The sequence below is a fragment of the Salmo salar genome, chromosome ssa10, assembly GCF_905237065.1.
Source record: "Salmo salar chromosome ssa10, Ssal_v3.1, whole genome shotgun sequence".
Taxonomy (NCBI): domain Eukaryota; kingdom Metazoa; phylum Chordata; class Actinopteri; order Salmoniformes; family Salmonidae; genus Salmo; species Salmo salar.
Genome location: NC_059451.1, coordinates 13,637,786 through 13,662,478, shown reverse-complemented (window position 1 = coordinate 13,662,478; position 24,693 = coordinate 13,637,786). Strand labels below are relative to the sequence as shown.

General features: G+C 45.3%; 1 protein-coding gene across 3 annotated transcripts in view; it reads left to right on the top strand.

The window, feature by feature from the left end:
• The window catches only part of LOC106613554 (growth hormone-releasing hormone receptor), a 60,218-nt gene that overhangs the window by 32,465 nt on the left and 3,060 nt on the right, over window positions 1-24,693 (top strand). For 2 of the 3 annotated variants that reach the window (XM_014215935.2, XM_014215934.2), the window contains exons 6-12: window positions 3,106-3,238; window positions 4,730-4,883; window positions 6,076-6,136; window positions 6,436-6,505; window positions 7,124-7,215; window positions 12,168-12,297; window positions 14,991-15,032. In XM_014215935.2, coding sequence (XP_014071410.1) covers window positions 3,106-3,238; window positions 4,730-4,883; window positions 6,076-6,136; window positions 6,436-6,505; window positions 7,124-7,215; window positions 12,168-12,297; window positions 14,991-15,032 — 682 coding nt within the window. The remainder of the gene's footprint in view (window positions 1-3,105; window positions 3,239-4,729; window positions 4,884-6,075; window positions 6,137-6,435; window positions 6,506-7,123; window positions 7,216-12,167; window positions 12,298-14,990; window positions 15,033-24,693) is intronic. The other variant, XM_045687359.1, reaches the window with a different exon arrangement.

The following is a 24,693-nucleotide window of genomic DNA, read 5'->3' as shown; positions in this document are numbered from 1 at the left end:
CCCTGAGGTGCTTGTTTAGGGCATGCAGGTCCAAAATGGGATGCAAAGTCCTACCCCTTTTGGGAACCAGGAAATACCGGTTGTACCAGCGGTCTTGGGCATCTGACATAGGAACCACTTGGATTACCTGCTTCTGGAGAAGGGAAGAAATCTCCTCCCTCAAAACGGGCGCTGAGGCCTCAGGAACAGTCGAAGTAATGACGTCGTAAAAACGTGAGGGACGCACAACAAATTGTAGCCTATACCCCAACGTCACGGTTCGCATCATCCAGGGTGACACTGCGCATGCACGCCATTGGTCGACACAGACGGCAAGTCTCCTGTAAAGTGCCATCTGAAGGGGCGGACTGGGAGAATTTGGTTATTTTTCCAAGCCTTTTTTAATTTCCACCACTCTCAACAACCAAGTGTCTGACGGGACTATTTTTATTAAGCTCACATGTGGAGGAGACGACACTCTTGACACCCGTGAACACCGTGGAACTTGGGGTAGAAACAGTGTGTTTAAATACCGACGTTTGCCTGAAGCCAGGTTCACTCTGGGTTTGGGGACTTCGGCTACCAGTTATGTACCCCGGTTGGCCGTGCCACTTGGGGGTACTGTTGTCAAGCAAACATCTGGAGAGCGTACCATGCCACCTTCATTTTCATCGCGCTAGGTGCATGGGGGCTGCTGCCTCCCCCGCTCCGCAGAGGGACCAGCTTTCACTTCATCCTTGGGAGCAAAACGGTGCCTGTGCCAAGCAGACTGCTGCTGCTCTTGTGGAACAGGACAAGCAGGAACAGTCTTGGGGTTGGACCAGGAAGCCAGCGCAGCCCGCTTACCCGCCTGTACTCTGTCTGCAGACCCTCTAGAAGACAATGCCACCGCAGCAGCAAAGGTCCTCCGGCCCCCTGCTTCTTTTTCTCCTCAAAACGAGACTGCATACAGGGCTGAGCCGAACAATACCGTAGGAGAAATCGTCTCCTCAGGTCAGCCAACTACTCAGTCTGGTAAACCTGCAGCATTATGACCTCGTTCAGGGACCGGGCCTCCACCCCCTAAGCTCATGGACGAAGTCTGGAAAAAGAGGCAAGCGGTGCTTGACTGTAGCTAGCACCGGTGCCAGGTATTTCCCACCAAACCTGACATCTTCTGCCGTGGGGGGGATGGCCACTCCACTGACAATCGTGAAGCTGCTCTGCGACAAAGATCAATGAGCAGCGCGCTACAAACCAGATATTCCCCCTGCTACATCCGTTTAAGTTGGAGTAAAGCCTGATAAATCTTGTGTTCCAATGTTTAGTTTTTTTAAAGAAATGCGTGAATGGTTCTGCTTAGCTCGAGGTGCAGAGCGCATGAATTGAAGGAATGAGGGTTTATCACCTGTTGAAGGCGGGGCTTCCGGTGAGACACAGTGTTCATTGGCCTTGTCAGACGTGATTCTAACGTTCCTCAGTAAAGGGCGCTAGCTCGCGGACTCCCCATAGCTGTGTTGGACCGAGTGATGGGGAACTGACTGGGCTCACACATTGGGGATGGCGATATATGGAGCCCATGACATTTGGATTGTATGAGCTGGACATGTAATAATCAGAGGGGCAGATGCTCTAAGCCTTTGCTAATGCTAAGTGGTATAACTGTATAGCCTCAATAATGCACACCTGCTACTGCCAAGCACAGTCTTGTTTGCTTTCTTGCACCCGCTCGCCGGTAAATCTTTTTTATTTTATTGAACCTTTTATTTAACTGATTTACTTTGTCTACATATCCATAGCGAATTTATGAAACAACTATAAGCAATTCATTAACGTGTTATAACAGGTCCCAACTGCATTATTAAAAGTTAATGACATATCCATAGCATATCTATGGCACGTTCATGTCATGCTATGCAAGAACTCATATTTATCTTACCATCTTAACTAGCCCCATTTCCCCCATGCACCACTGGACCTCAGTGAGAAGAAGGTAAGTGTGGGCCTTTTGTGGGCTTTTACTGGTCTGTGGGGGAAATGGGGCTGGTACAGGCTATATATCAGCGTAATTTGCTAAAATTGGTTTGGCCTTTTGGCATATTCACTAACACTGGTATGACAGAAGCACACTTTTGAGAACAGCAATAATGATGACACTATGCTGTCATTGTAGTAATGCATCTATTAAGACACCTAAATATGAGCTCTTGCGGAGCATGACAAGAATGTGCTATAGATATGCTATAGCTATATTTAAATAACCTTTAATAATGCAGTTGGGACCTATTATAACGCCGTCATGAAGTTCTTATAGATGTGTAATGAATGCATTATGGATTATTACCCTCTCTCTCTCGCTCTCTCTCATTCTCAACTCTTGTTTCTGAATCCGCCCTCTTGTTATGCAACATCTTTCGTGGACCTCATTTGAATAATGTCTTTCAAGTGTCTGTTGACAGGTGGTTTTGTTTTATGTTGATTGCTTGTGCAACTTCAATCTCACTTCCTGTTAGTAGTTGTTTGATCAAGATCGTTTTGTTGTTTTTTTCCCCCTCATGCTCTTGACCGTATTTCATGTGTGTGGTCCTTGGCCTTGACTGTGTTTTGTGTGTGTGGTCCTTTGTCCTCACCGTGTTTTGTGTGTGTGGTCCTTGGCCTTGACTGTGTTTTGTGTGTTTGGTCCTTGGCCTTGACTGTGTTTTGTGTGTGTGGTCCTTTGTCCTCACCGTGTTTTGTGTGTGTGGTCCTTGGCCTTGACTGTGTTTTGTGTGTGTGGTCCTTGGCCTTGACTGTGTTTTGTGTGTGTGGTCCTTTGTCCTCACCGTGTTTTGTGTGTGTGGTCCTTGGCCTTGACTGTGTTTTGTGTGTTTGGTCCTTGGCCTTGACTGTGTTTTGTGTGTGTGGTCCTTTGTCCTCACCGTGTTTTGTGTGTGTAGTCCTTGGCCTTGACTGTGTTTTGTGTGTTTGGTCCTTGGCCTTGACTGTGTTTTGTGTGTGTGGTCCTTGGTCATGACTGTGTTTTGTGTGTTTGGTCCTTGGTCATGACCATGCTTTGTGTATGTGGTCCGTTGTCCAGCACTCCTGACCGTGTTTTTTTTGGTTGACCTGCGGTCCCCATTCCTGACTGTGTTTTGTGGTTCTTTCCAGGAGGCTTCGCTGTGCCAGGAACTATATTCACATCCAGCTGTTTGTCACCTTCATGCTGAAGGCGATGGCTGTGTTCAACAAGGACGCCAAGCTGTTCGCCAGCGAGGACACGGACCACTGCTCCCTCTCCACCGTAAGTCAACCACTGCTCCCTCTCCACCGTAAGTCAACCACTGCACCCTCTCCACCGTAAGTCAACCACTGCTCCCTCTCCACCGTAAGTCAACCACTGCTCCCTCTCCACCGTAAGTCAACCACTGCTCCCTCTCCACCGTAAGTCAACCACTGCACCCTCTCCACCGTAAGTCAACCACTGCTCCCTCTCCACCGTAAGTCAACCACTGCACCCTCTCCACCGTAAGTCAACCACTGCACCCTCTCCACCGTAAGTCAACCACTGCACCCTCTCCACCGTAAGTCAACCACTGCACCCTCTCCACCGTAAGTCAACCACTGCACCCTCTCCACCGTAAGTCAACCACTGCACCCTCTCCACCGTAAGTCAACCACTGCTCCCTCTCCACCGTAAGTCAACCACTGCTCCCTCTCCACCGTAAGTCAACCACTGCTCCCTCTCCACCGTAAGTCAACCACTGCTCCCTCTCCACCGTAAGTCAACCACTGCTCCCTCTCCACCGTAAGTCAACCACTGCTCCCTCTCCACCGTAAGTCAACCACTGCACCCTCTCCACCGTAAGTCAACCACTGCTCCCTCTCCACCGTAAGTCAACCACTGCTCCCTCTCCACCGTAAGTCAACCACTGCTCCCTCTCCACCGTAAGTCAACCACTGCTCCCTCTCCACCGTAAGTCAACCACTGCTCCCTCTCCACCGTAAGTCAACCACTGCACCCTCTCCACCGTAAGTCAACCACTGCACCCTCTCCACCGTAAGTCAACCCCTGCACCCTCTCCACCGTAAGTCAACCACTGCACCCTCTCCACCGTAAGTCAACCACTGCACCCTCTCCACCGTAAGTCAACCACTGCTCCCTCTCCACCGTAAGTCAACCCCTGCACCCTCTCCACCGTAAGTCAACCACTGCTCCCTCTCCACCGTAAGTCAACCACTGCTCCCTCTCCACCGTAAGTCAACCACTGCACCCTCTCCACCGTAAGTCAACCACTGCTCCCTCTCCACCGTAAGTCAACCACTGCTCCCTCTCCACCGTAAGTCAACCACTGCTCCCTCTCCACCGTAAGTCAACCACTGCTCCCTCTCCACCGTAAGTCAACCACTGCTCCCTCTCCACCGTAAGTCAACCACTGCTCCCTCTCCACCGTAAGTCAACCACTGCTCCCTCTCCACCGTAAGTCAACCACTGCTCCCTCTCCACCGTAAGTCAACCACTGCTCCCTCTCCACCGTAAGTCAACCACTGCTCCCTCTCCACCGTAAGTCAACCACTGCACCCTCTCCACTGTAAGTCAAGAGGGAAATGGAAGAGGTCCAGTTTGCTAGCTTTTCAACACGCTATGCTCTCTTTCTGACACTCTTATTTGCCCCTGTTTGTCTGTCTTCGCACTACTCCTACCTCTCTCTTTCTCGCTCTTCCCCTCTTCCTTCCCGCCCTTCACTTTCTCTGTGTCTCTCTCTCTCTCTCTCTTTCTTATTGTCCCTCCCAGGCAGCTTGTAAAGCCTCAGTGGTGTTTTGTCACTACTGTGTCATGGCTAACTTCTTCTGGCTCCTGGTGGAGGCCCTCTACCTCAACTCCCTGCTCCTCTCCTCCTTCCACCACAGCCGCCGCTGCCTCTGGGGCTTTGGCCTGTTGGGCTGGGGTGAGCACCTCATACATCATCCTTGCCTGGTCTGGTCTGGTCTGGTCTTGTCTGGTCTTGTCTGGTCTTGTCTTGTCTTTAGTAAGTCCTTTGGTGAGAAGTACAGAGCCATTTATTTTTGCTCCTCTGGTTCGTAGTGTGTCACTATTCAAATCCTGTTTGATATTGATTCCACTCCACATTTTAAAATGAATTCAAAAAAACACCTGAAACCCCACCTCTTTAAGGAATCCCTGGGATAGGATAAAGTAATCCTTCTAACCCCTCCCCCCCAAAAAAGATATAGATGTACTATTGTAAAGTGGTTGTTCCACTGGATATCATAAGGTGAATGCACCAATTTGTAAGTCGCTCTGGATAAGAGCGTCTGCTAAATGACGTAAATGAACACAAGGTCAAACAACTGTGTGCAAAACATTGCCTGTTCGTTCTTTTTAAATGGCACAAATAACTCTCTGTAGATAGAGAGGAGTAAACTTGAATAATGCAACAAATTAAGTTAAACTTAGTAGCCCACTGCAATTCCCACTTGTGTTTCGTTTTTTAAATAATTATTTTATCCCTTATGTGACTTTTAGGATTTCATGCTGTCTAGTTTTGAATGCTTGTTATAGTTATTAGTACTAATTGTCTGAGATGAATTGGGAAGTGCAAACATCATCCTTTTTTAGTTTCTCGATTTAGCTGAGGGGTGTCATATGAATCAAGTGCATATGAATCAAGAAATTGTGACTTACAAATGATTTGTTTTGCCTCCATGTCCCCCAATCTGATCATGATGCACATTTTATTGAGATATTAACAGCAGGTGTTCTTCCACTCAGTTAAGCATTTCATTAAACACATTACTTTTGGTATTTCAATTCTTGCTCCTTAGACATTCAGGTGTGTAGAAGAGGCACAGGAAGTAGGCTATCAAGGAGTTCCGGTAAAACCTGTGCAGCTACTGAAATGAGTACTTAGTTCTAAATTCTTCATAATTACTCAGTAAGTGCGACACCTCAGCATATAATTGCTGCATCCTGCCTACTACGCCAAAATGTGCATCTTATTATATAATTGCTGTTTAAGTCTTTCATGTTCAGCCGAGCAGCATAAGGCTTTAAACTGACCAGTATAACAAATGTTCCTCTTCCCATCTACACTCACTTATCCTTTTGAAGTTTATTTCTTGACTTTTTGTCATTTTCAGGTGTACCCATCGTCTTCATAGTCATATGGATTGGGTCCAGGGTGTATTTTGAGGATACTGAGTGAGTATTACTCATTTTAATCTCCCAGTACTCTATATTTGATAACACTTATCGGGTATTGTCTTTAATTGAGGCCATTTCCTTTCCTATAGAAAATGGTTTGTGATTTGAAACTCACTATTCTCAAAAGGGTTGTACAGTTTTTACATGCAAGTATAGTATGCACTGAGAAAGGCTCTTGTTGCTCTTACTCCCACCAGAGACTGAAATAGCTGAAGGGCATTTATTTACTGTACTGTACTGTCTGTATCTCTGTTATTGAATTTGGTCTGACCGATCGTTACCCTCTCTTCCTACAGATGCTGGGACATCAACGAGGACTCTCCCTATTGGTGGATCATCAAAGGGCCAATCGTGGTTTCTATTGGGGTGACTAGGCTCTATGGGGGTATCAGTCATACACAATGTGTGATTGTCTTAAAGGGACATACCGATTATCTGTTACTTATGTCACAGCGCACTTGTGGTTGTTACTGTACGCGTCTACTTTAAAAGAACGTTTTTTTTTAAAAAGGGACAGGTTTTAAGCTTTGATGCCCTATTCTGATACGTCTCCATTGATCTCCGTTGATTCTGGGAGGGGTACCATTAGGGCTCTTGATTGTTTGGTTGTGTTTAATTCATTCAGTTGTTTTAGTTTCGTATAAAGAGGAAGTCTGTTGTTGGGCTTGAACAACCAATAGTCAACACAGCAGGTTGTCCTATCCCATTGAGTCCTGTGTCCTATGCTGTACAGATTGTCTCTTCACGATTGCCATAATGTCAATGCAACCCAGAAATGGAGGGACTTTGTTTGTTTAGATTTACTTCTTTGAATCCTCCTGGGAATATTTGTACTCTGTCTCCCCTATTTTCCAGATTTGTACTGGTGTTGTGTTACTGTAAAGTACTTTATGACAACTGCTGATTTAAAAAAAGGGGTTTATGAAATGATAGATTAAAAACACAGAGCTTTTTTATTTGTGTTAAATAGTTTTTTATCCACAGGTCAATTTCATCCTCTTCATGAACATCATCAGAATCCTGATACAGAAACTGAACCCTCGTCTGATCCAGTTCAACAACTCAGATCAGTACAGGTGAGGAGTCTTTTCATTGGATGATACAAAAGAGGAGCAATGTAATTGGACAAAAAGTTCGGTATCCTAGGTCAGTGGAGAGATTATTTTATCAGGCCCTTCTAATATGAAGTTGTCGGACTGGAAAAGACAGGGGAGGTGATTTATAGGATACAATCTATAGATTATATCTGCTGTAGACTATCTATCATAATGTCTGTCTGCTACATAGAAATGGGAGATCTGAGTGAAGCCAACTTTCTTAGTCTCCATTTTTAGGACACAGACAAAGTCATCATAACCATTATGAGTGTCTGAGTAGGTTTGCAAAGGCGGAATCTTCAGATATTTTGGTAGTTAAGAAAACATTTATGTCAATCTATCATAACATTGGTAATTTATACTTGAATAACTTTGAAAAAAGGAATTCATATATAGTATAATTTTTTGAATATATTTGTGTCCATGAGTTTTTAGTTGATAAACCGTATGGTTCAAGTGAAAATAGCCAAATTAATGGAAAAAAAGCATCTAATCAACAATGGAATTATTTGGAATATTTTTTTATTTTAACCTCTGCAACTCATCCAACTATTGACTTTGTTTACAACAGCCACCAGTTTGACGCCAAAACAGTCACAACAAATACATATTGACATAGTAAAAGTGTGTAAATAAAAATCTAAAGTATATTTCATACTGAAACTCTCATACTAAACACCAATGGTATTCACTAAGTTGATGGTTTATATTTGGGATAATGTTTTACGGCTTTGTCATTTCATTTTTATTTTAAAATCATCTTCATCTTTATTTTACATGTGATTAAGGCCACGCAAAGGGCCAGAGACAATTACAGACACCTGTGATAACCCGAAGTACCCAAAAGCGCTACTAGATGTCTTGTGATAGATTACATAAAAACCTTGAAAGGTACAAACATTCTGGTAGTTTGACTGGTAAAATTAGAAACTTTGCAACCCTAATTCTGAGTACCTTATGCAATGCAGTAGTAGGTAATACAGTTTGTTGCTCAAGCACATTCTGGGGTCACTGAAGTCCAGTCCATTTAGACCATTACTGAAGAGAACGGTCCTTTCAGTTGCGTGGCTGCTGCATGACGCCGGTTAAGTGTACTACATTTCAGCAGTACATTAGAGAGTCTGAATCGTAATGCAAAAGCACTTTTCTTTTACACGGTTAGGCCTTCTCTAGGGCTGCTTTTAGGGAGTTCAAGCACAGATGTCTATTGAAGAGCTCTGTTGCAGATTAATGAGATACAGTTGAAGTCGTAAGTTTACGTACTTAGGTTGGAGTCAATAAAACTTGTTTTTCAACCACTACACAAATATCTTGTTAACAAACTATAGTTTTGGCATGTTGGTTAGGACATCTACTTTGTGCATGACACAAGTAATTTTTCCAACATTTGTTTACAGACAGATTATTTCACTTATAATTCACTGTATCACAATTCCAGTGGGTCAGAAGTTTACATACACTAAGTTGACTGTGCCTTTAAACAGCTTGGGAAATTCCAGAATATGATGTCATGGCTTTAGAACTTTCTGATAGGCTAATTGATATAATTTGAGTAATTTTACCTGTGGATGTATTTCAAGGCCTACCTTCAAACTCAGTGCCTCTGCTTGACATCATGGGAAAATCCAAAGAAATCAGCCAAGACCTCAGAAAAAACCTTGTAGACCTCCACAAGTCTGGTTCATCCTTGGGAGCAATTTCGAAACGCCTGAAGGTACCACGTTCATCTGTACAAACAATAGTACGCAAGTATAAACACCATGGGACCACGCAGCCGTCATACCACTCAGGAAGGAGACGCGTTCTGTCTCCTAGAGATGAACGTACTTTGGTGCGAAAAGTGCAAATCAATCCCAGAACAACAGCAAAGGACCTTGTGAAGATGCTGGAGGAAACAGGTACAAAAGTATCTAAACTCAGCAAAAAAAGAAACATCCCTTTTTCAGGACCCTGTCTTTCAAAGATAATTTGTAAAAATCCAAATAACTTCACAGATCTTCATTGTAAAGGGTTTAAACACTGTTTCCCATGCTTGTTCAATGAACCATAAACAATTAATGAACATGCACCTGTGGAACGGTCGTTAAGACACTAACAGCTTACAGATTGTAGGCAATTAAGGTCACAGTTATGAAAACTTAGGACACCTAATGAGGCCTTTCTACTGACTGAAAAACACCAAAAGAAAGATGCCCAGGGTCCCTGATCAGCTGCGTGAACGTGCCTTAGCATGCTGCAAGGAAGCATGAGGACTGCAGATGTGGCCAGGGCAATAAATTGCAATATCCTTACTGTGAGACACCTAAGGCAGCGCTACAGGGAGACAGTTGATTGTCCTCGCAGTGGCAGACCACATGTAACAACACCTGCACAGGATCGGTACATCCGAGCATCGCACCTGCAGGACAGGTACAGGATGGCAACAACAACTGCCCGAGTTACACCAGGAAAGCACAATCCCTCCATTAGTGCTCAGACTGTCCGCAATAGGCTGAGAGAGGCTGGACTGAAGGCTTGTAGGCCTGTTGTAAGGCAGGTCCTCACCAGACATCACTGGCAACAACGTCGCCTATGGGGACAAACCCACCGTCGCTGGACCAGACATGACTGGCAAAAAGTGCTCTTCACTGACGAGTCGCGGTTTTGTCTCACGAGGGGTAATGGTCGGATTCGCGTTTATCGTAGAAGGAATGAGCGTTACATCGAGGCCTGTACTCTGGAGCGGGATCGATTTGGAGGTGGAGGGTCCATCATGGTCTGGGGCGGTGTGTCACAGTATCATCGGACTGAGCTTGTTGTCATTGCGGGCAATCTCAACGCTGTGCGTTACAGGGAAGACATCCTCCTCCCTCATGTGGTACCCTTCCTGCAGGATCATCCTGACATGACCCTCCAGCATGACAATGCCACCAGCCATACTGCTCGTTCTGTGCGTGATTTCCTGCAAGACAGGAATGTCAGTGTTCTGCCATGGCCAGCGAAGAGCCCAGATCTCAATCCCATTGAGCATGTCTAGGACCTGTTGGATCGAAGGGTAAGGGCTAGGGCCATTCCCCCCAGAAATGTCCGGGAACTTGCAGGTGCCTTGGTGGAACAGTGGGGTAACATCTCACAGCAAGAACTGGCAAATCTGGTGCAGTCCATGTGGAGGAGATGCACTGCAGTACTTAAAATGCAGCTGGTGGCCACACCAGATACTGACTGTTACTTTTGATTTTGACCCCCTCCCCCTTTGTTCAGGGACATTATTCCTTTTCTGTTAGTCACATGTCTGTGGAACTTGTTCAGTTTATGTCTCAGTTGTTAAATCTTGTTATGTTCATACAAATATTTACACATGTTAAGTTTGCTGAAAATGCACACAGTTGACAGTGAGTTTATATCCACAGTAAAATGTGTCCTATATAGACATAACCTGAAAGGCCGCTCAGCAAGGAAGAAGCCACTGCTCCAAAACCGCTTTAAAAAGCCAGACTACGGTTTGCAACTGATCGTACTTTTTGGAGAAATGTCCTCACGTCTGATGAAACAAAAATAGAACTGTTTGGCCATAATGACCATCGTTATGTTTGGAGGAAAAAGTGGGAGGCTTGCAAGCCGAAGCACACCATCCCAACCGTGAAGCACGGGGGTGGCAGCATTATGTGAATATATTGAAGCAACATCTCAAGACATCAGTCAGGAAGTTAAAGCTTGGTCGCAAATGGGTCTTCCAAATGGACAATGACCCCAAGCATACTTCCAAAGTTGTGACAAAATGGCTTAAGGACAACAAAGTCAAGGTATTGGAGTGGCCATCACAAAGCCCTGACCTCAATCCTATGGAAAATTTGTGGGCAGAACTGGAAAAAGTGTGTGCGAGCAAGGAGGCCTACAAACCTGACTCGGTTATACCAGCTTTACAATTTAAAGGCAATGCTACCAAATACTAATTGAGTGTATGTAAACTTCTGGCCCCACTGGGAATGTGATGAAAGAAATAAAAGCTGAAATCAATAATTCCCTCTACTATTATTCTGACAATTCGCATTCTTAAAATAAAGTGGTGATCCTAACTGACCTAAAACAGGGAATTTTTTGTAGGATTAAATGTCAGGAATTGTGAAAAACTGAGTTTAAATGTATTTGACTAAGGTGTATGTAAACTTCCCACTTCAACAGTACATGAATAGGTTTTTCATTTACAGGTAAAACAGTATTGAACTTAGAACTGGAGTTAAAGTTTATTTTTAGTACTTTTCAGTTCTTACAGTTAATTTCAGTTAATTTTAGTTAATTTTAATTTCCTACAGTTTATTTCGGTTCCTATAGTTTATTTGTCTGCTGATTGTCTACACTCTGTAACCATAGGGCTGCATTCCACTTCTGTAAAATTCACTCCCTTCCACTCGCATTGCGCCACCTTGATAACTCCCCCCCCCCACACAGATCTGAGATAACTGGTTTAATAGGTGAAAACAATGGCGGGAAAGTCTACCTATCACTTATACATATCCAGTTCCTTTGTATCCAGGGAAGGAGAAGTCGTCAAGGTTTGAGGGAAGGGAGCATGTTTTCATGTGTGCAAGGTCTGATTCACCCACCGCTGAGTCAATGCGGTCTGTCTGGCAACGGATCACCTACACCACTTCACCCCTCGAAAGGCTTAGCAGATGATATCCTCATTAGAGGGCAGTGCAGAATAGTTGACTCGAGCCCCGAAAGCACTCATGCATATGTAGATCCTATTATATTCTTAGCTAAGGTCAGTCAAGTAGTAGTAAAACAATAATTACGGGTACCGGTATGCTCCCATACGTAAATGTAAAATTGGCTTTGAAATGCATTCTTGTACACAATCACATGCGTACTCATAAACATGTTAACATGAACAACCCAAGCTTATTCTCTCTCTCTCTTTTCCTCCCTCTCTCTTTCCTCCTCTCTGCCAGACGGCTGACTAAGTCCACTCTCCTCCTCATCCCTCTCTTTGGCAGCCACTACATGGTTTTTAACTTCCTGCCTGACTACTTCCAGGTTAGCGTGCGCCTCTGCATCGAGCTCTGCATGGGGTCCTTTCAGGTATTCTAATCCTTTTACACACACTCACTCGCTTGGCCTGCACACACAAACAAATTCACGCTCTCTCAGATACTGTATTCACTGGTGAGAGGCTAGCATGTCTTGGGGATATGATATTTGTGCCTTTGTAACTTTCTCACTCATCATTATTCACGATTCATTCAGGGTTATTTGTAATCATCATAGCATCCACATTCATGTAGAAGTCTTTTGAAACATATTCTACTCATATTTACAATAAAAGTGACTCCAAAATGACACAATATATTATTTACCATTGATTTCTATTAGGTGCAAAATAATCTGAAACGCAACCAAAACAAACAGCAAATTCATCCAAAGAATTTGTAGAGTCACAAGTTTGATGTAGTCATTGCGTGCTATAAATATGGAACCAAATTCTTACATTTTTACAACTTTAATACGCATATACCGTAAGTGAATTTGTCCCAATACTTTTGGTCCCATAAAATGTATAAGAAGTGCTATAATAACTAAACGGATCACACGATATGGATGAAAATACACTCAAATTAAAGCTGACACTCTGCACTTCAACCTCATAGTCAATGTATCATTCCAGATCCAAAGTGCTGGAGTACAGAGTCAAAACAAAACATGTTCACTGTCCCAATACTTTTGGAGCTCACTGTATGTGGTATTTATACACTATGTCATGAATATGTATATACATCTAACTTACGTAAATTACTCCTGGCATGGATAGCACTTTTACAGCCAGTAAAACAAAGTAATTGAAAAATAGAACAGTTAACATTAATCATTTTAGAGAAGGCAAAATGAATGTGGTTTACAGTACCTTCGGTATTCAGCCTCCTTGACTTTTTACACATGTTGTTACGTGACATCCTTATTATAAAATGTATTAAATAAAACACTTCTCTCATCTATTTACACACTATACCTCATAATGACGAAGCGAAATCAGGTTTTTCGAAGTTTTTGCAAATGTATTAAAAACAGAAATACCTTATTTACCAAAGTATTCAGACCCTTTGCTATGAGACTCAAAATTGAGCTCAGGTGCATACTGTTTCCATTGATCATCCTTCCACCTGTGGTTAATTAAATTGATTTGACATGATTTGGAAAGGCACACGCCTGTCTATATAAGGTCCCACAGTTGACAGTTCATGTCAGAGCAAAAACCAAGCCATGAGGTTGAAGGAATTGTCCTTAGAGCTCTGAGAGAGGATTGTGTCAACGCACAGATCTGGGGAAGGGTACCAAAATATTTCTGCAGCATTGAACACAGTGGCCTCAATCATTCTTAAATGGAAGGCGTTTGGAACCACCAAGACTTTTCCTAGAGCTGGCCACACGGCCAAACTGAGAAATCGGGGGAGAAGGGACTTGGTCAGGGAGGTGACCAAGAACTCGATGGTCACTCTGACAGAGCTCTAGAGTTCCTCTGTGGAGATGGGAGAACCTTCCAGAAGGACGACCATCTCTGCAGCACTCTACCAATCAGGCCTTTATGGTAGAGTGGCCAGACGGACGCCACTCCTCAGTAAAAGGCACATCACAGCCTGCTTGGAGTTTGCCAAAACATTTTACCTTTTTTTTTTTACATTTTAGTCATTTAGCAGACGCTCTTATCCAGAGCGACTTACAATAGTGAATGCATCCATTTCATTTCATTTCATGCATGCATTCTTTTTTGTACTGGCCCCCCGTGGGAATTGAACCCACAACCCTGGCGTTGCACACACCATGCTGGCGTTGCAAACACCATGCTCTACCAACTGAGCCACAGGCATATAAAGACTCTCAGACCATGAGAAACAAGATTCTCTGGTCTGATGAAACCAAGATTGAACTCTTTGGCCCGAATGCCAAGCGTCACGTCTGGAGGAAACCTGGCAACATCCCTATGTTGATGCATGGTTGTGGCAGCATCATGCTGTGGGGATGTTTTTCAGCAGCAGGGACTGGGAGACCTAGTCAGGATCGAGGGAAAGATGAATGGAGCAAAGTACAGAGAGATCCTTGATGAAAACCTGCTCCAGAGCTCTCAGGACCTCCGACTGGGGCGAAGGTTCACCTTCCAACAGGACAACGACCCTAAGCACACAGCCAAGACAACGCAGGACTGGCTTCGGGACAAGTCTCTGAATGTCCTTGAGTGGCACAGCCAGAACCCGGACTTGAACCCGATCGAACATCTCTGAAGAGACCTGAAAATAGCTGTGCAGCGACTCTCCCCATTCAACATGACAGAGCTTGAGAGGATCAGCAGGGAATAATGGGAGAAACTCCCCAAATACAGGTGTGCCAAGCTTGTAGAGTCATACCCAAGAAGACTCGAGGTTGTAATCACTGCCAAAGGTGCTTCAACAAAGTACTGAGTAAAAGGTCTGAATACTTATGTAAATGTCATATTTCTGTTTTTCTACAAACCAGTTTTTGCTTTGTCATTATGGGGTATATGGTGTAGATTGATGAGGGGGAAAAAATGATTGTATCAATATTAGATTAAGGCTGTAACCTAACAAAGTGGAAAAAAGTCGAGGGTTCTGAATACTTTCCAAATGCACTGTATCATATACCTTTTTATGGCTTTATTTACAATTATACTGCCCACAGTTCTTCTCTTAATTAACTGTTGAAAACATCTGTGTGCTTAATTGTTTTGAATATTGATAGTTGATTATATATCCTCTCTCTTGTAGGGGCTGATTGTCGCAATTCTCTACTGCTTTCTCAACCAAGAAGTGAGTAGTGTAACATTCTACTTTAAAGGCCCAATGCAGCCGTATTTATATCAATGTCAAACAATTCCTGGGTAACAATGAAGTACCTTACTGTAATGGATTTTCCATTGCTTTTTAGAATTTAGCTAGGATTTTCATGGGAGTGGTCTGAGTGGGAGGGGGAAAATGAAACTAGCTGTTATTGGCAGAGAAGATTGAAACTCTCTTCGTTATTGGTCTATTAACCAATTGATCTCATGATGATGTCACCATGGAAAGCAGAAACTCCCGCCCATGCAAAACCTGCTGATTTAGAAGGTCCTGTGTAATTGTATTTTCAACCATCAACTATCAGGAAAATAACACTGATCAAATGTTTTCATACTTTTACAGAGTTAGTTTTATAAAACATGAATTCTGAGTGCACTGGGCCTTTAATACACACCAACCATACTGCTCTGTAGATGTTGCTTTGATATGTGTGCGTTGTCACACAGTGCCACATGTTCAAATCTGTTTCTCGCCATACAAACACACTCAAATTTCTCTTCACCACCATAAATGTGTCTTTCTTCAGCAGGTTGGTTCAGCAGGAGCAAAATCTGTGGGAAGCTTCAAAGTTTCAAATAAAATGGGGGGGGGAAGGGGTTGCCTGGGAACTGTGCCCAGGTTAATGAGGCCACATTGTTGACAAAAGAAAGCCTCCAAAAAAGTAAATAAATACATAAAAATATTAAATGAATATTAATGAATAATCAATCATTTCTTTCCATATACACATTTAATATCCATATTAATATAATCCACGTTTTTATAATCCAAGTTTTTCTGTAGAAAGTGTAGTTAATCACCCACAGACTGGTTTATAATAATGGACTATTCCACCCTGACTGAGTTCACGTGCATTGTTTCACGCGATATGATTGCAGATGTGACTTTCATTGACATTAAGCTGCAGCAATGAGTCGCTGTCAGAGTGGGCAGAGAAAAGAAAAAGAAAGAAGGAAGATTTAATTTGAACAGAAAAATGACCTAAGTTAACTAATTTCTTTAGTAAAAAGACAGTGCTGCTGATAATACCGCCATCGTCGTGGAGGCAGAGGACTTGAAGGGAAACCTGCTGAAGTGCCTATAGAAAATCTACACACCCTTGAACTCTTTTCACATTTGGCTGCTTTAAAATGTAATTTGTTTCCTACAGATCTACAGAACCTACTCCACATTTTCAAAGTGGAAAATAAGTTATAGAACATTTTCCTAGCCTAGGCAACATACAACACACTATAGCGCGATCCACCGCATTTAACAATGGCAAGGTGTCTAGGAATATGGTCGAATACAAACACTGTAGTTATTCCCTCCATAAGGCAATCAAACAGGCAAAACGTCAGTACAGAGAGTCGCGATTCAACGGCTCAGACACGAGACGTATGTGGCAGGGTCTGCAGACAATCACGGACTACAAAGGGAAAATCAGCCACGTTGTGGACACTGACGTCTTGCTCCCGGACAAGCTAAACACATTCTTCGCCCGCTTTAAGAATTACACAGTGCCATTCGACGCGGCCCGCTCCCAAGGACTGTGGGCTTTCGTTCTCCGTGGCCACTGTGAGTAAGACATTTAAGCATGCTAACCCTCGCAAGGCTGCCAGCCCAGACGGCATCCCTAGCCGGGTCCTCAGAGCATGCGCAAACCAGCTGGCTGGGGGTGTTTACGGACATAGTCAATCTCTCCCTATCCCAGTCTGCTGTCCCCACATGCTTCAAGATGTCCACCATTGTTCCTGTACCCAAGAAAGCGAAGGTAACTGAGCTAAATGACTATGACTAGTACTTTGAGAGGCTAGTTAAGGATCATATAACCTCTACCTTACCTGCTCCTAGACCCACTTCAATTTGCTTACCGCCCCAAAAGATCCACAGACGATGCACTCACCATTGGACTGCACACTGCCCTATCCCATCTGGACAAGAGGAATACCTACGTAAGAATGCTGTTCATTGACTATAGCTCAGCCTTCAACACCATAGTACCCTCCAAGCTCATCATTAAGCTCGGCCCTGGGTATGACCCCTGCCCTGTGCAACTGGGTCCTGAATTTCCTGACCGGCCGCCCCCAGGTGGTGAAGGTAGGAAACAACACCTCCACTTCGCTGATCCTCAACACATTGGGCCCCACAAGGGTGCGTACTCAGCCCCCTCCTGTACTCCCTGTTCACATGACTTCATGGCCACGCACGCCTCCAACTCAATCCTCAAGTTTGCAGACAACACAACAGTAGTAGGCCTGATTACCAACAATGATGAGACAGCCTACAGGGAGGAGGTGAGGGCTCTTGCGGAGTGGTGCCAGGAAAATAACCTCTTCCTCAACATCAACAAAATGAAGGAGCTGATCATGGACTTCAGGAAACAGCAGAGAGCGCACGCCCCTTTCCACATCGACAGGACCGGAGTGGAGAAGGTGGAAAGCATCAAGTTCCTCGGCGTACACATCACTGACAATCTGAAATGGTCCACCCACACAGACAGTGTGGTGAATAAGGTGCAACAGCGCCTCTTCAACCTCAGGAGGCTGAAATAATTACGCTTGGCCCCTAAGACCCTCACAGACTTTTACAGATGCACAATTGAGAGCATCCTGTCGGGCTGTATCACCGCCTGGTATGGCAACTGCACCGCCCTCAACCGCAGGGCTCTCCAGAAGGTGGTGCGGTCAGCCCAATGCATTACCGGGGGCACGCTGCCTGCTCTCCAGGACACCTACACCACCCAATGTCACAGGATGTCCAAAAAGATCATCAAGGACATCAACCACCCGAGCCACGGCCTGTTCACCCCGCGATCGTCCAGAAGGCGAGGTCAGTACAGGTGCATCAAAGCTGGGACCGAGATACTGAAAAACAGCTTCTATCTCAAGTCCATCAGACTGTTAAATAGCCATCACTAGCCGAATACCAACCGGTTACTCAACCCTGCACCTTAGTCTGCTGCCCTATATACATAGACATGGAATCACTGGCCACTTTAATAATGTTTACATACTGCTTTACTCGTCTCATATGTATATACTGTGTTCTATTCTACTGTATTTTAGTCAATGCCACTCTGACATTGCTTGTCCTAATATTAATATATTTCTTAATTCCGTTCTTTTACTTTTAGATTTGTGTGTATTGTTGTGAATTGTTAGATATTACTGCACTGTTATTTGCTACACCCACAATACCATCTGCTAAATATGTGTATGTGACCAATACAATTCGATTTGATTATATCCATTGTTTTTGTCAATCGCTCAAGCTCATTAAATTTGGTTGGGAATCATTGATGGAGAGCAATATTCAAAACTTTTCTGATTTTCAAGCAAAATTTAAGCCAGGACTGAGACTAGACCACTCCGGAACACTCAACACCTCTTGGAAAGCCATTCTGGTGTCTTTGGCATAAAAATTGTGTAATTATCCTGCAGAAAAATGTTTATTTCAATGGGAATGTAATACTCGTCGTTGAAGGGGGACCAAAACGCAGCGGGTAAAGTGCTCATCCTCTCATTTATTAAAGAAAACACTTAATCAATACAAAACAAACGACGAAAACAGTCCAGTAAGGTGCATAGACTATAATAGAAACAACCACCCACAAAACCCAGTGAAAACAAACACAACTAAATATGGCCTCCAATTAGAGACAACAACAACAACCAGCTGCTTCTAATTGGAGGTCATTGACAAAACTCACACAGAACTAGAAAAGCTAGATAAACATAGAAATAAGAAAACTAGAACCTAAACCCACAATACCCAACCACACAAAACAAACACCCCCTGCCACGCCCTGACCAACTACAATGACAAATATCCCCTTTTACCGGCCAGGACGTGACAGTACCCCCCCCCCCAAAGGTGCAGACCCCCGAATGCACCTCAAAACAAAACCCACAAAAACAACCCCAAACCTAAAGGGTGGGAAGGGAGGGTGGCCACCGTCAATGACTGTTCCTGTGCTTCACCCCCCCTTCCCAATCCTCCCACCACGGAGGTGGCTCTGGCTCTGGCCGTAGCTCCCGTTCAGCAGACTCTGGGCTGCGCGGCATCGCTGGAGGCCCCGGGCTGCGCGGCGTCGCTGGAGGCCCCGGGCTGCGCGGCGTCGCTGGAGGCCCCGGGCTGAGAGGCGTCGCTGGAGGCCCCGGGCTGAGAGGCGTCGCTGGAGGCCCCGGGCTGAGGGGCGTCGCTGGAGGCTCCTGGCTGGGGAGCGTCGCTGGAGGCTCCGGGCTGGGGAGCGTCTCTGGAGGCTCCTGACTGGGGAGCGTCGCTGGAGGCCCCGGGCTGAGAGGTGTCGCTGGAGGCCCCTGACTGAGGGGCGTCGCTGGAGGACTGAGGGGCGTCGCTGGAGGACTGAGGGGCGTCGCTGGAGGACTGAGGGGCGTCGCTGCAGGCTCCGGACTGTAGGCCGTCGCTGTAGGCTCCGGACTGTAGGCCGTCTCTGCAGGCTCCGGACTGTAGGCCGTCTCTGCCGGTTCCGGACTGTAGGCCGTCTCTGCCGGTTCCGGACTGTAGGCCGTCTCTGCCGGTTCCGGACTGTAGGCCGTCTCTGCCGGTTCCGGACTGTAGGCCGTCTCTGCCGGTTCCGGACTGTAGGCCGTCGCCGGAAGCTCTGGACGGGGGACTGTCGCCGGAAGCTCTGGACTGGGACTGCGCACTGGAGGGCTGATGCGTGGGGCTGGCTTAGGAGGCGCCAGACTAGTAACACGCACCACAGGGCTAGTGCGAGGAGCAGGAACAGGACGTACTGGGCTGGGCAGGCACACTGAAGGCCTGATGCGTGGGGCTGGCTTTGGAGGCGCCAGACTAGTTACCCGCACCACAGGGCTAGTGCGAGGAGCAGGAACAGGACGTACTGGACTGGGCAGACACACTGGAGGAAGAGTACGAGGAGCAGGAACAGGATACACTGGGCCATGAACCCTCACCGGCGGTCTGATGCTTGCAACTTGCATCACCGGTCCTGGCTCGATGCTGGCTCTAGCATGACACCTGTGAGGAGCTTTCACCAAGCGCACCGGGCTGTAGCTGCGCACTGGCGATACCGTGCGTATCTCCACATAACATGGTGCTTGCTTGCTCCGTCGCTCTCCATAGTAAGCACAGGTGCTCCTTCGTGCCCTTTCCGCCAGTACCTCTCTCCGGAATCTTGCGTCAAGCTCCTCGCTTGATTCCTTGACTGGCTCCTCTTTGCTCCACGGCTCTCCCCTGTACCCCCGGGAAGTTAGGTCAGGGCTCCCCCCTGACTCCCCGTATGCCCCCCCAAAAAAATGTTTTGGGGCTGCCTCCTCACCTCCTGAAATGGAGGATATAATGCCTCATACCTCCGTCGTTCCCTCTTAGCTTCCTCCAGCTCCTCCTTCGGGCGCTGGTACTCCCCAGCCTGCCTCCATGGTCCTTTACCATCCAGGATCTCCTCCCATGTCCAGGACTCCAAATAGCTCTCTTGCTGCTCCTTCCTCCGCTGCTTGGTCCTTCTTTGGTGGGTGGTTCTGTAACAATCGTCGTTGAAGGGGGACCAAAACGCAGCGGGTAAAGTGCTCATCCTCTTATTTATTAAGGAAAACACTTAACCAATACAAAACAAACGATGAAAACAGTCCAGTAAGGTGCATAGACTATAATAGAAACAACCACCCACAAAACCCAGTGAAAACAAACACAACTAAATATGGCCTCCAATTAGAGACAACAACAACCAGCTGCCTCTAATTGGAGGTCATTGACAAAACTCACACAGAACTAGAAAAGCTAGATAAACACGGAAAACTAGAACCTAAACCTACAATACCCAACCACACAAAACAAACACCCCCTGCCACGCCCTGACCAACTACAATGACAAATAACCCCTTTTACCGGCCAGGACGTGACAGGGAATCAGTAATCAACACAATTTCAAAATGTTTACAGATTTCTCTTTTTCACGCCTAGCTTGTGTCTGTTTGGTACTAGTTTAATACACTGAACAAAAATATAAAAGCAACATGTAAAGTGTTGGTTTCATGAGCTGAAAATAAAAGATCCCCAAAATGTTCCAGACACACAAAAAGCTTATTTCTCTCAGATTTTGTGCACAAATTTGCTTACGTCCCTGTTTGTGAGCATTTCTCCTTTGCCAAGATAATACATCCACCTGACAGGTGTGGAATCTCAAGAAGCTGATTAAACAGCATGATCATTACACAGGTGCACCTTGTGCTGGGGACAATAAAAAGCCACTAAAATGTGCAGCTTTGTCACGCAACACAGTGCCACCGATGTCTCAAGTTATGAGGGAGCGTGCAATTGGCATGTTGACTGCAGGAATCAACCAGAGTGGTTTCCAGAGAATTTAATGTTCATTTCTCAATCAATTGTTTTAGAGAGTTTGGCAGTACGTCCAACCGGCCTCACAACCGCAGACCAAGTGTAACCACACCAGCCCAGGACCTCCACATCCAGCGGGATTGTCTGAGACCAGCCACCCAGACAGCTAATGAAACTTGGGGTTTGCACAACCAAATAATTTCTGCACAATATGTCAGAAACCGTTTCAGGGAAGCTCATCTGCCTGCTCGTCGTTCTCACCAAGATCTTGACCTGACTGCAGTTCGGCGTCGTAACCGACTTCAGTGAGCAAATGTTCACCTTCGATAGTCACTAGCACGCTGGAGATGTGTACTCTTCATCGAAGATTCCCGAGTTCAGCTGTACCAGGCACATGTCAGACTGCGTGTATGTCGTCGTGTAGGCGAGCTGTTTGCTGATGTCAACATTGTGTACAGAGTGCCCCGTGGTGTAGGTGGGGTTATGGTATCGGCAGGCAGAAGGTACGGACAACGAACACAATTGAATTTTATTGATGGCAATTTGAATGCACAGAGATACAGTGATGAGATCCTGAGGCCCATTGTCGTGCCATTCATCCGACGCCATCACCTCATGTTTCAGCATGATAATGCACGGCCCCATATCGGAAGGATCTATACACAATTCCTGGAAGCTGAAAATGTCCCAGTTCTTCCATGGCCTGCATACTCACCAGACATGTCACCCGTAGAGCATGTTTGGGATTCTCTGGATCACTGTGTACGACAGTGTGTTCCAGTTTCCACCAATATCAGTTGGTTGTAATTCCACAGGCCACAATCAGCAGCCTGATCTCTATGCGAAGGAGATGTGTCACACTGCATGAGGCAAATGGTGGTCACACCAGATACTGACTGGTTTTCTGATCAACTCCCCTCCTTTCTTTTAAAGGCATCTGTGACCAACAGAGTGTGAATATATACAGTATATACTGTAAAATCGTGCAAACAGCCATGCAATCTCCATAGACAAACATTGGCAGAAGAATGGCCTTACTGAAGAGCTCAGTGACTTTCAACGTGGCACCGTCATAGGATGCCACCTATCCAACAAGTCAGTTCGTCAAATGTTTTCCCTGCTAGAGCTGCCCTCGTCAACTGTATGTGCTGTTATTGTGAAGTGGAAATATCTAGGAGCAACAACGGTTCAGCCACAAAGTGGTAGGCCACACAAGCTCACAGAACGGGACCGCCGAGTGCTGTAGCGCGTACAAATCGTCTGTCCACGGTTGCAACGCTCACTAACGAGTTCCAAACTGCCTCTGGAAGCAACGTTAGCACAAGAACTGTTTGTCAGGAGCTTCATGAAATGGGTTTCCATGGCCGAGCAGCCGCACACAAGCCTAAGATCCCCATGTGCAATGCCAAGTGTCGGCTGGAGTGGCGTAAAGCTCGCCTCCATTGGACTCTGGAGCAGTGGAAACACATTCTCTGGAGTGATGAATCACGCTTCACCAACTGGCAGTCCAACGAACGAATCTGGGTTTGGCGGATGCCAGGATAACGATGCCAGGATAACTGTGAAGTTTGGTGGAGGAGGAATAGTGGTCTGGGGCTGTTTTTCATGATTCGGGTTAGGCCCCTTTCAGTGAAGGGAAATCTTAACGCTACAGCATACAATGACATTCTAGACTATTCTGTGCTTCCATCTTTTGTTTCAACAGTTTGGGGAAGGCCCTTTCCTCTTTCAGCATGACAATGCCCCCTTGCACAAAACGAGGTCCATACAGATATGGTTTGTCGAACGATGTGGAAGAACTTGACTGGCCTGCACAGAAACCTGACCTCAACCCCATCGAACACCTTTGGGATAAATTGGAACACCAATTTTGGATTGAGATGTTTGACAAGCAGGTGTCCACATACTTTGGTCATGTAGTGTATATATACAGTGCATTCTGAAAGTATTCAGACCCCTTGACTTTTTCCACATTTTGTTACCTTACAGCCTTATTCTAAAATGGATTAAATATACAGTACCAGTCAAAAGTTTGGACACACCTACTCGTTACTGGGTTTTTCTTTATTTTGACAGTTTTCTACATTGTAGAATAATAGTAGACATTAAAACTATAAAATAACACATATGGAATCATGTAGATGTAGTAACCAAAAAAGAGCTAAACAAATCAAAATATATTTTAGATTCCTCAAAGTGACCACCCTTTTCCTTGATGACAGCTTTGCACACATTGTCTCAACCAGTTTCATTAGGTAGTCACCTGGAATGCATTTCAATTAACAGTTGTGCCTTGTTAATTTGTGGAATTTCTGTCCTTATTAATGCGTTTCAGCCAGTCAGTTGTGTTGTGACAAGGTGGAGGTGGTATACAGAAGATAGCCCTATTTGGTAAAAGACCAAGTCCATATTATGGCAAGCACAGCTCAAATAAGCAAAGAGAAACGACAGTCCATCATTACTTTAAAACATGAAGGTCAGTCAACCCAGAAAATCTCATGAACTTTGAAAGTTTCTTCAAGAGCTGTGGCAAAAACCATTAAGCGATATGATGAAACTGGCTCTCATGAGGACCGCCACAGGAATGGAAGACCCAGAGTTCATTAGAATTACCAGCCTCAGAAATTGCAGCCCAAATAAATAAATAAGTAACAGACACATCTCAAAATCAACTGTTCAGAGGAGACTGTGTGAATCAGGCCTTCATGGTTGAATTGCTGCAAAGAAATCCCTACTAAAGGACACCAATAACAATAAAAGACTTGCAATGTATATTAGACTGGTGGACATTTGTCCTTTGGTCTGGAGTCCAAATTGGAGATTTTTGGTTCCAACCTCCGTGTCTTTGTGAGATGCGGTGTGGGTGAACGGAGGATCCCTGCTTGTGTATTTCCCATCGTAAAGCATGGAGGAGGAGGTTCTATTGTGTGGGGGAGCTTTTCAGCTGACACTTTCTGTGATTTATTTAGAATTCAAGGCACACTTAACCTGCATGGCCTCCACAGCATTCTGCAGCGGTACACCATCCCATCTGGTTTGGGCTTAATGGGACTATCATTTATAATTTGTTTTTCAACGGGACAATGACCCAACACATTTCCAGGCTGTGTAAGGGCTATGTTACCAAGAAGGGGAGTGATGGAGTGCTGCATCAGATGACCTGGCCTCCACAATCCCCCAACCTCAACCAAATTGAGATGGTTTGGGATGGGTCGGACGGCAGAGTGAAGGAAAAGCAGCCAACTAGTGCTCAGCATATGTGGGAACTCCTTCAAGATGGTTGTAAAATAATTCCAGGTGAAGCTGGTCGAGGGAATGCCAAGAGTGT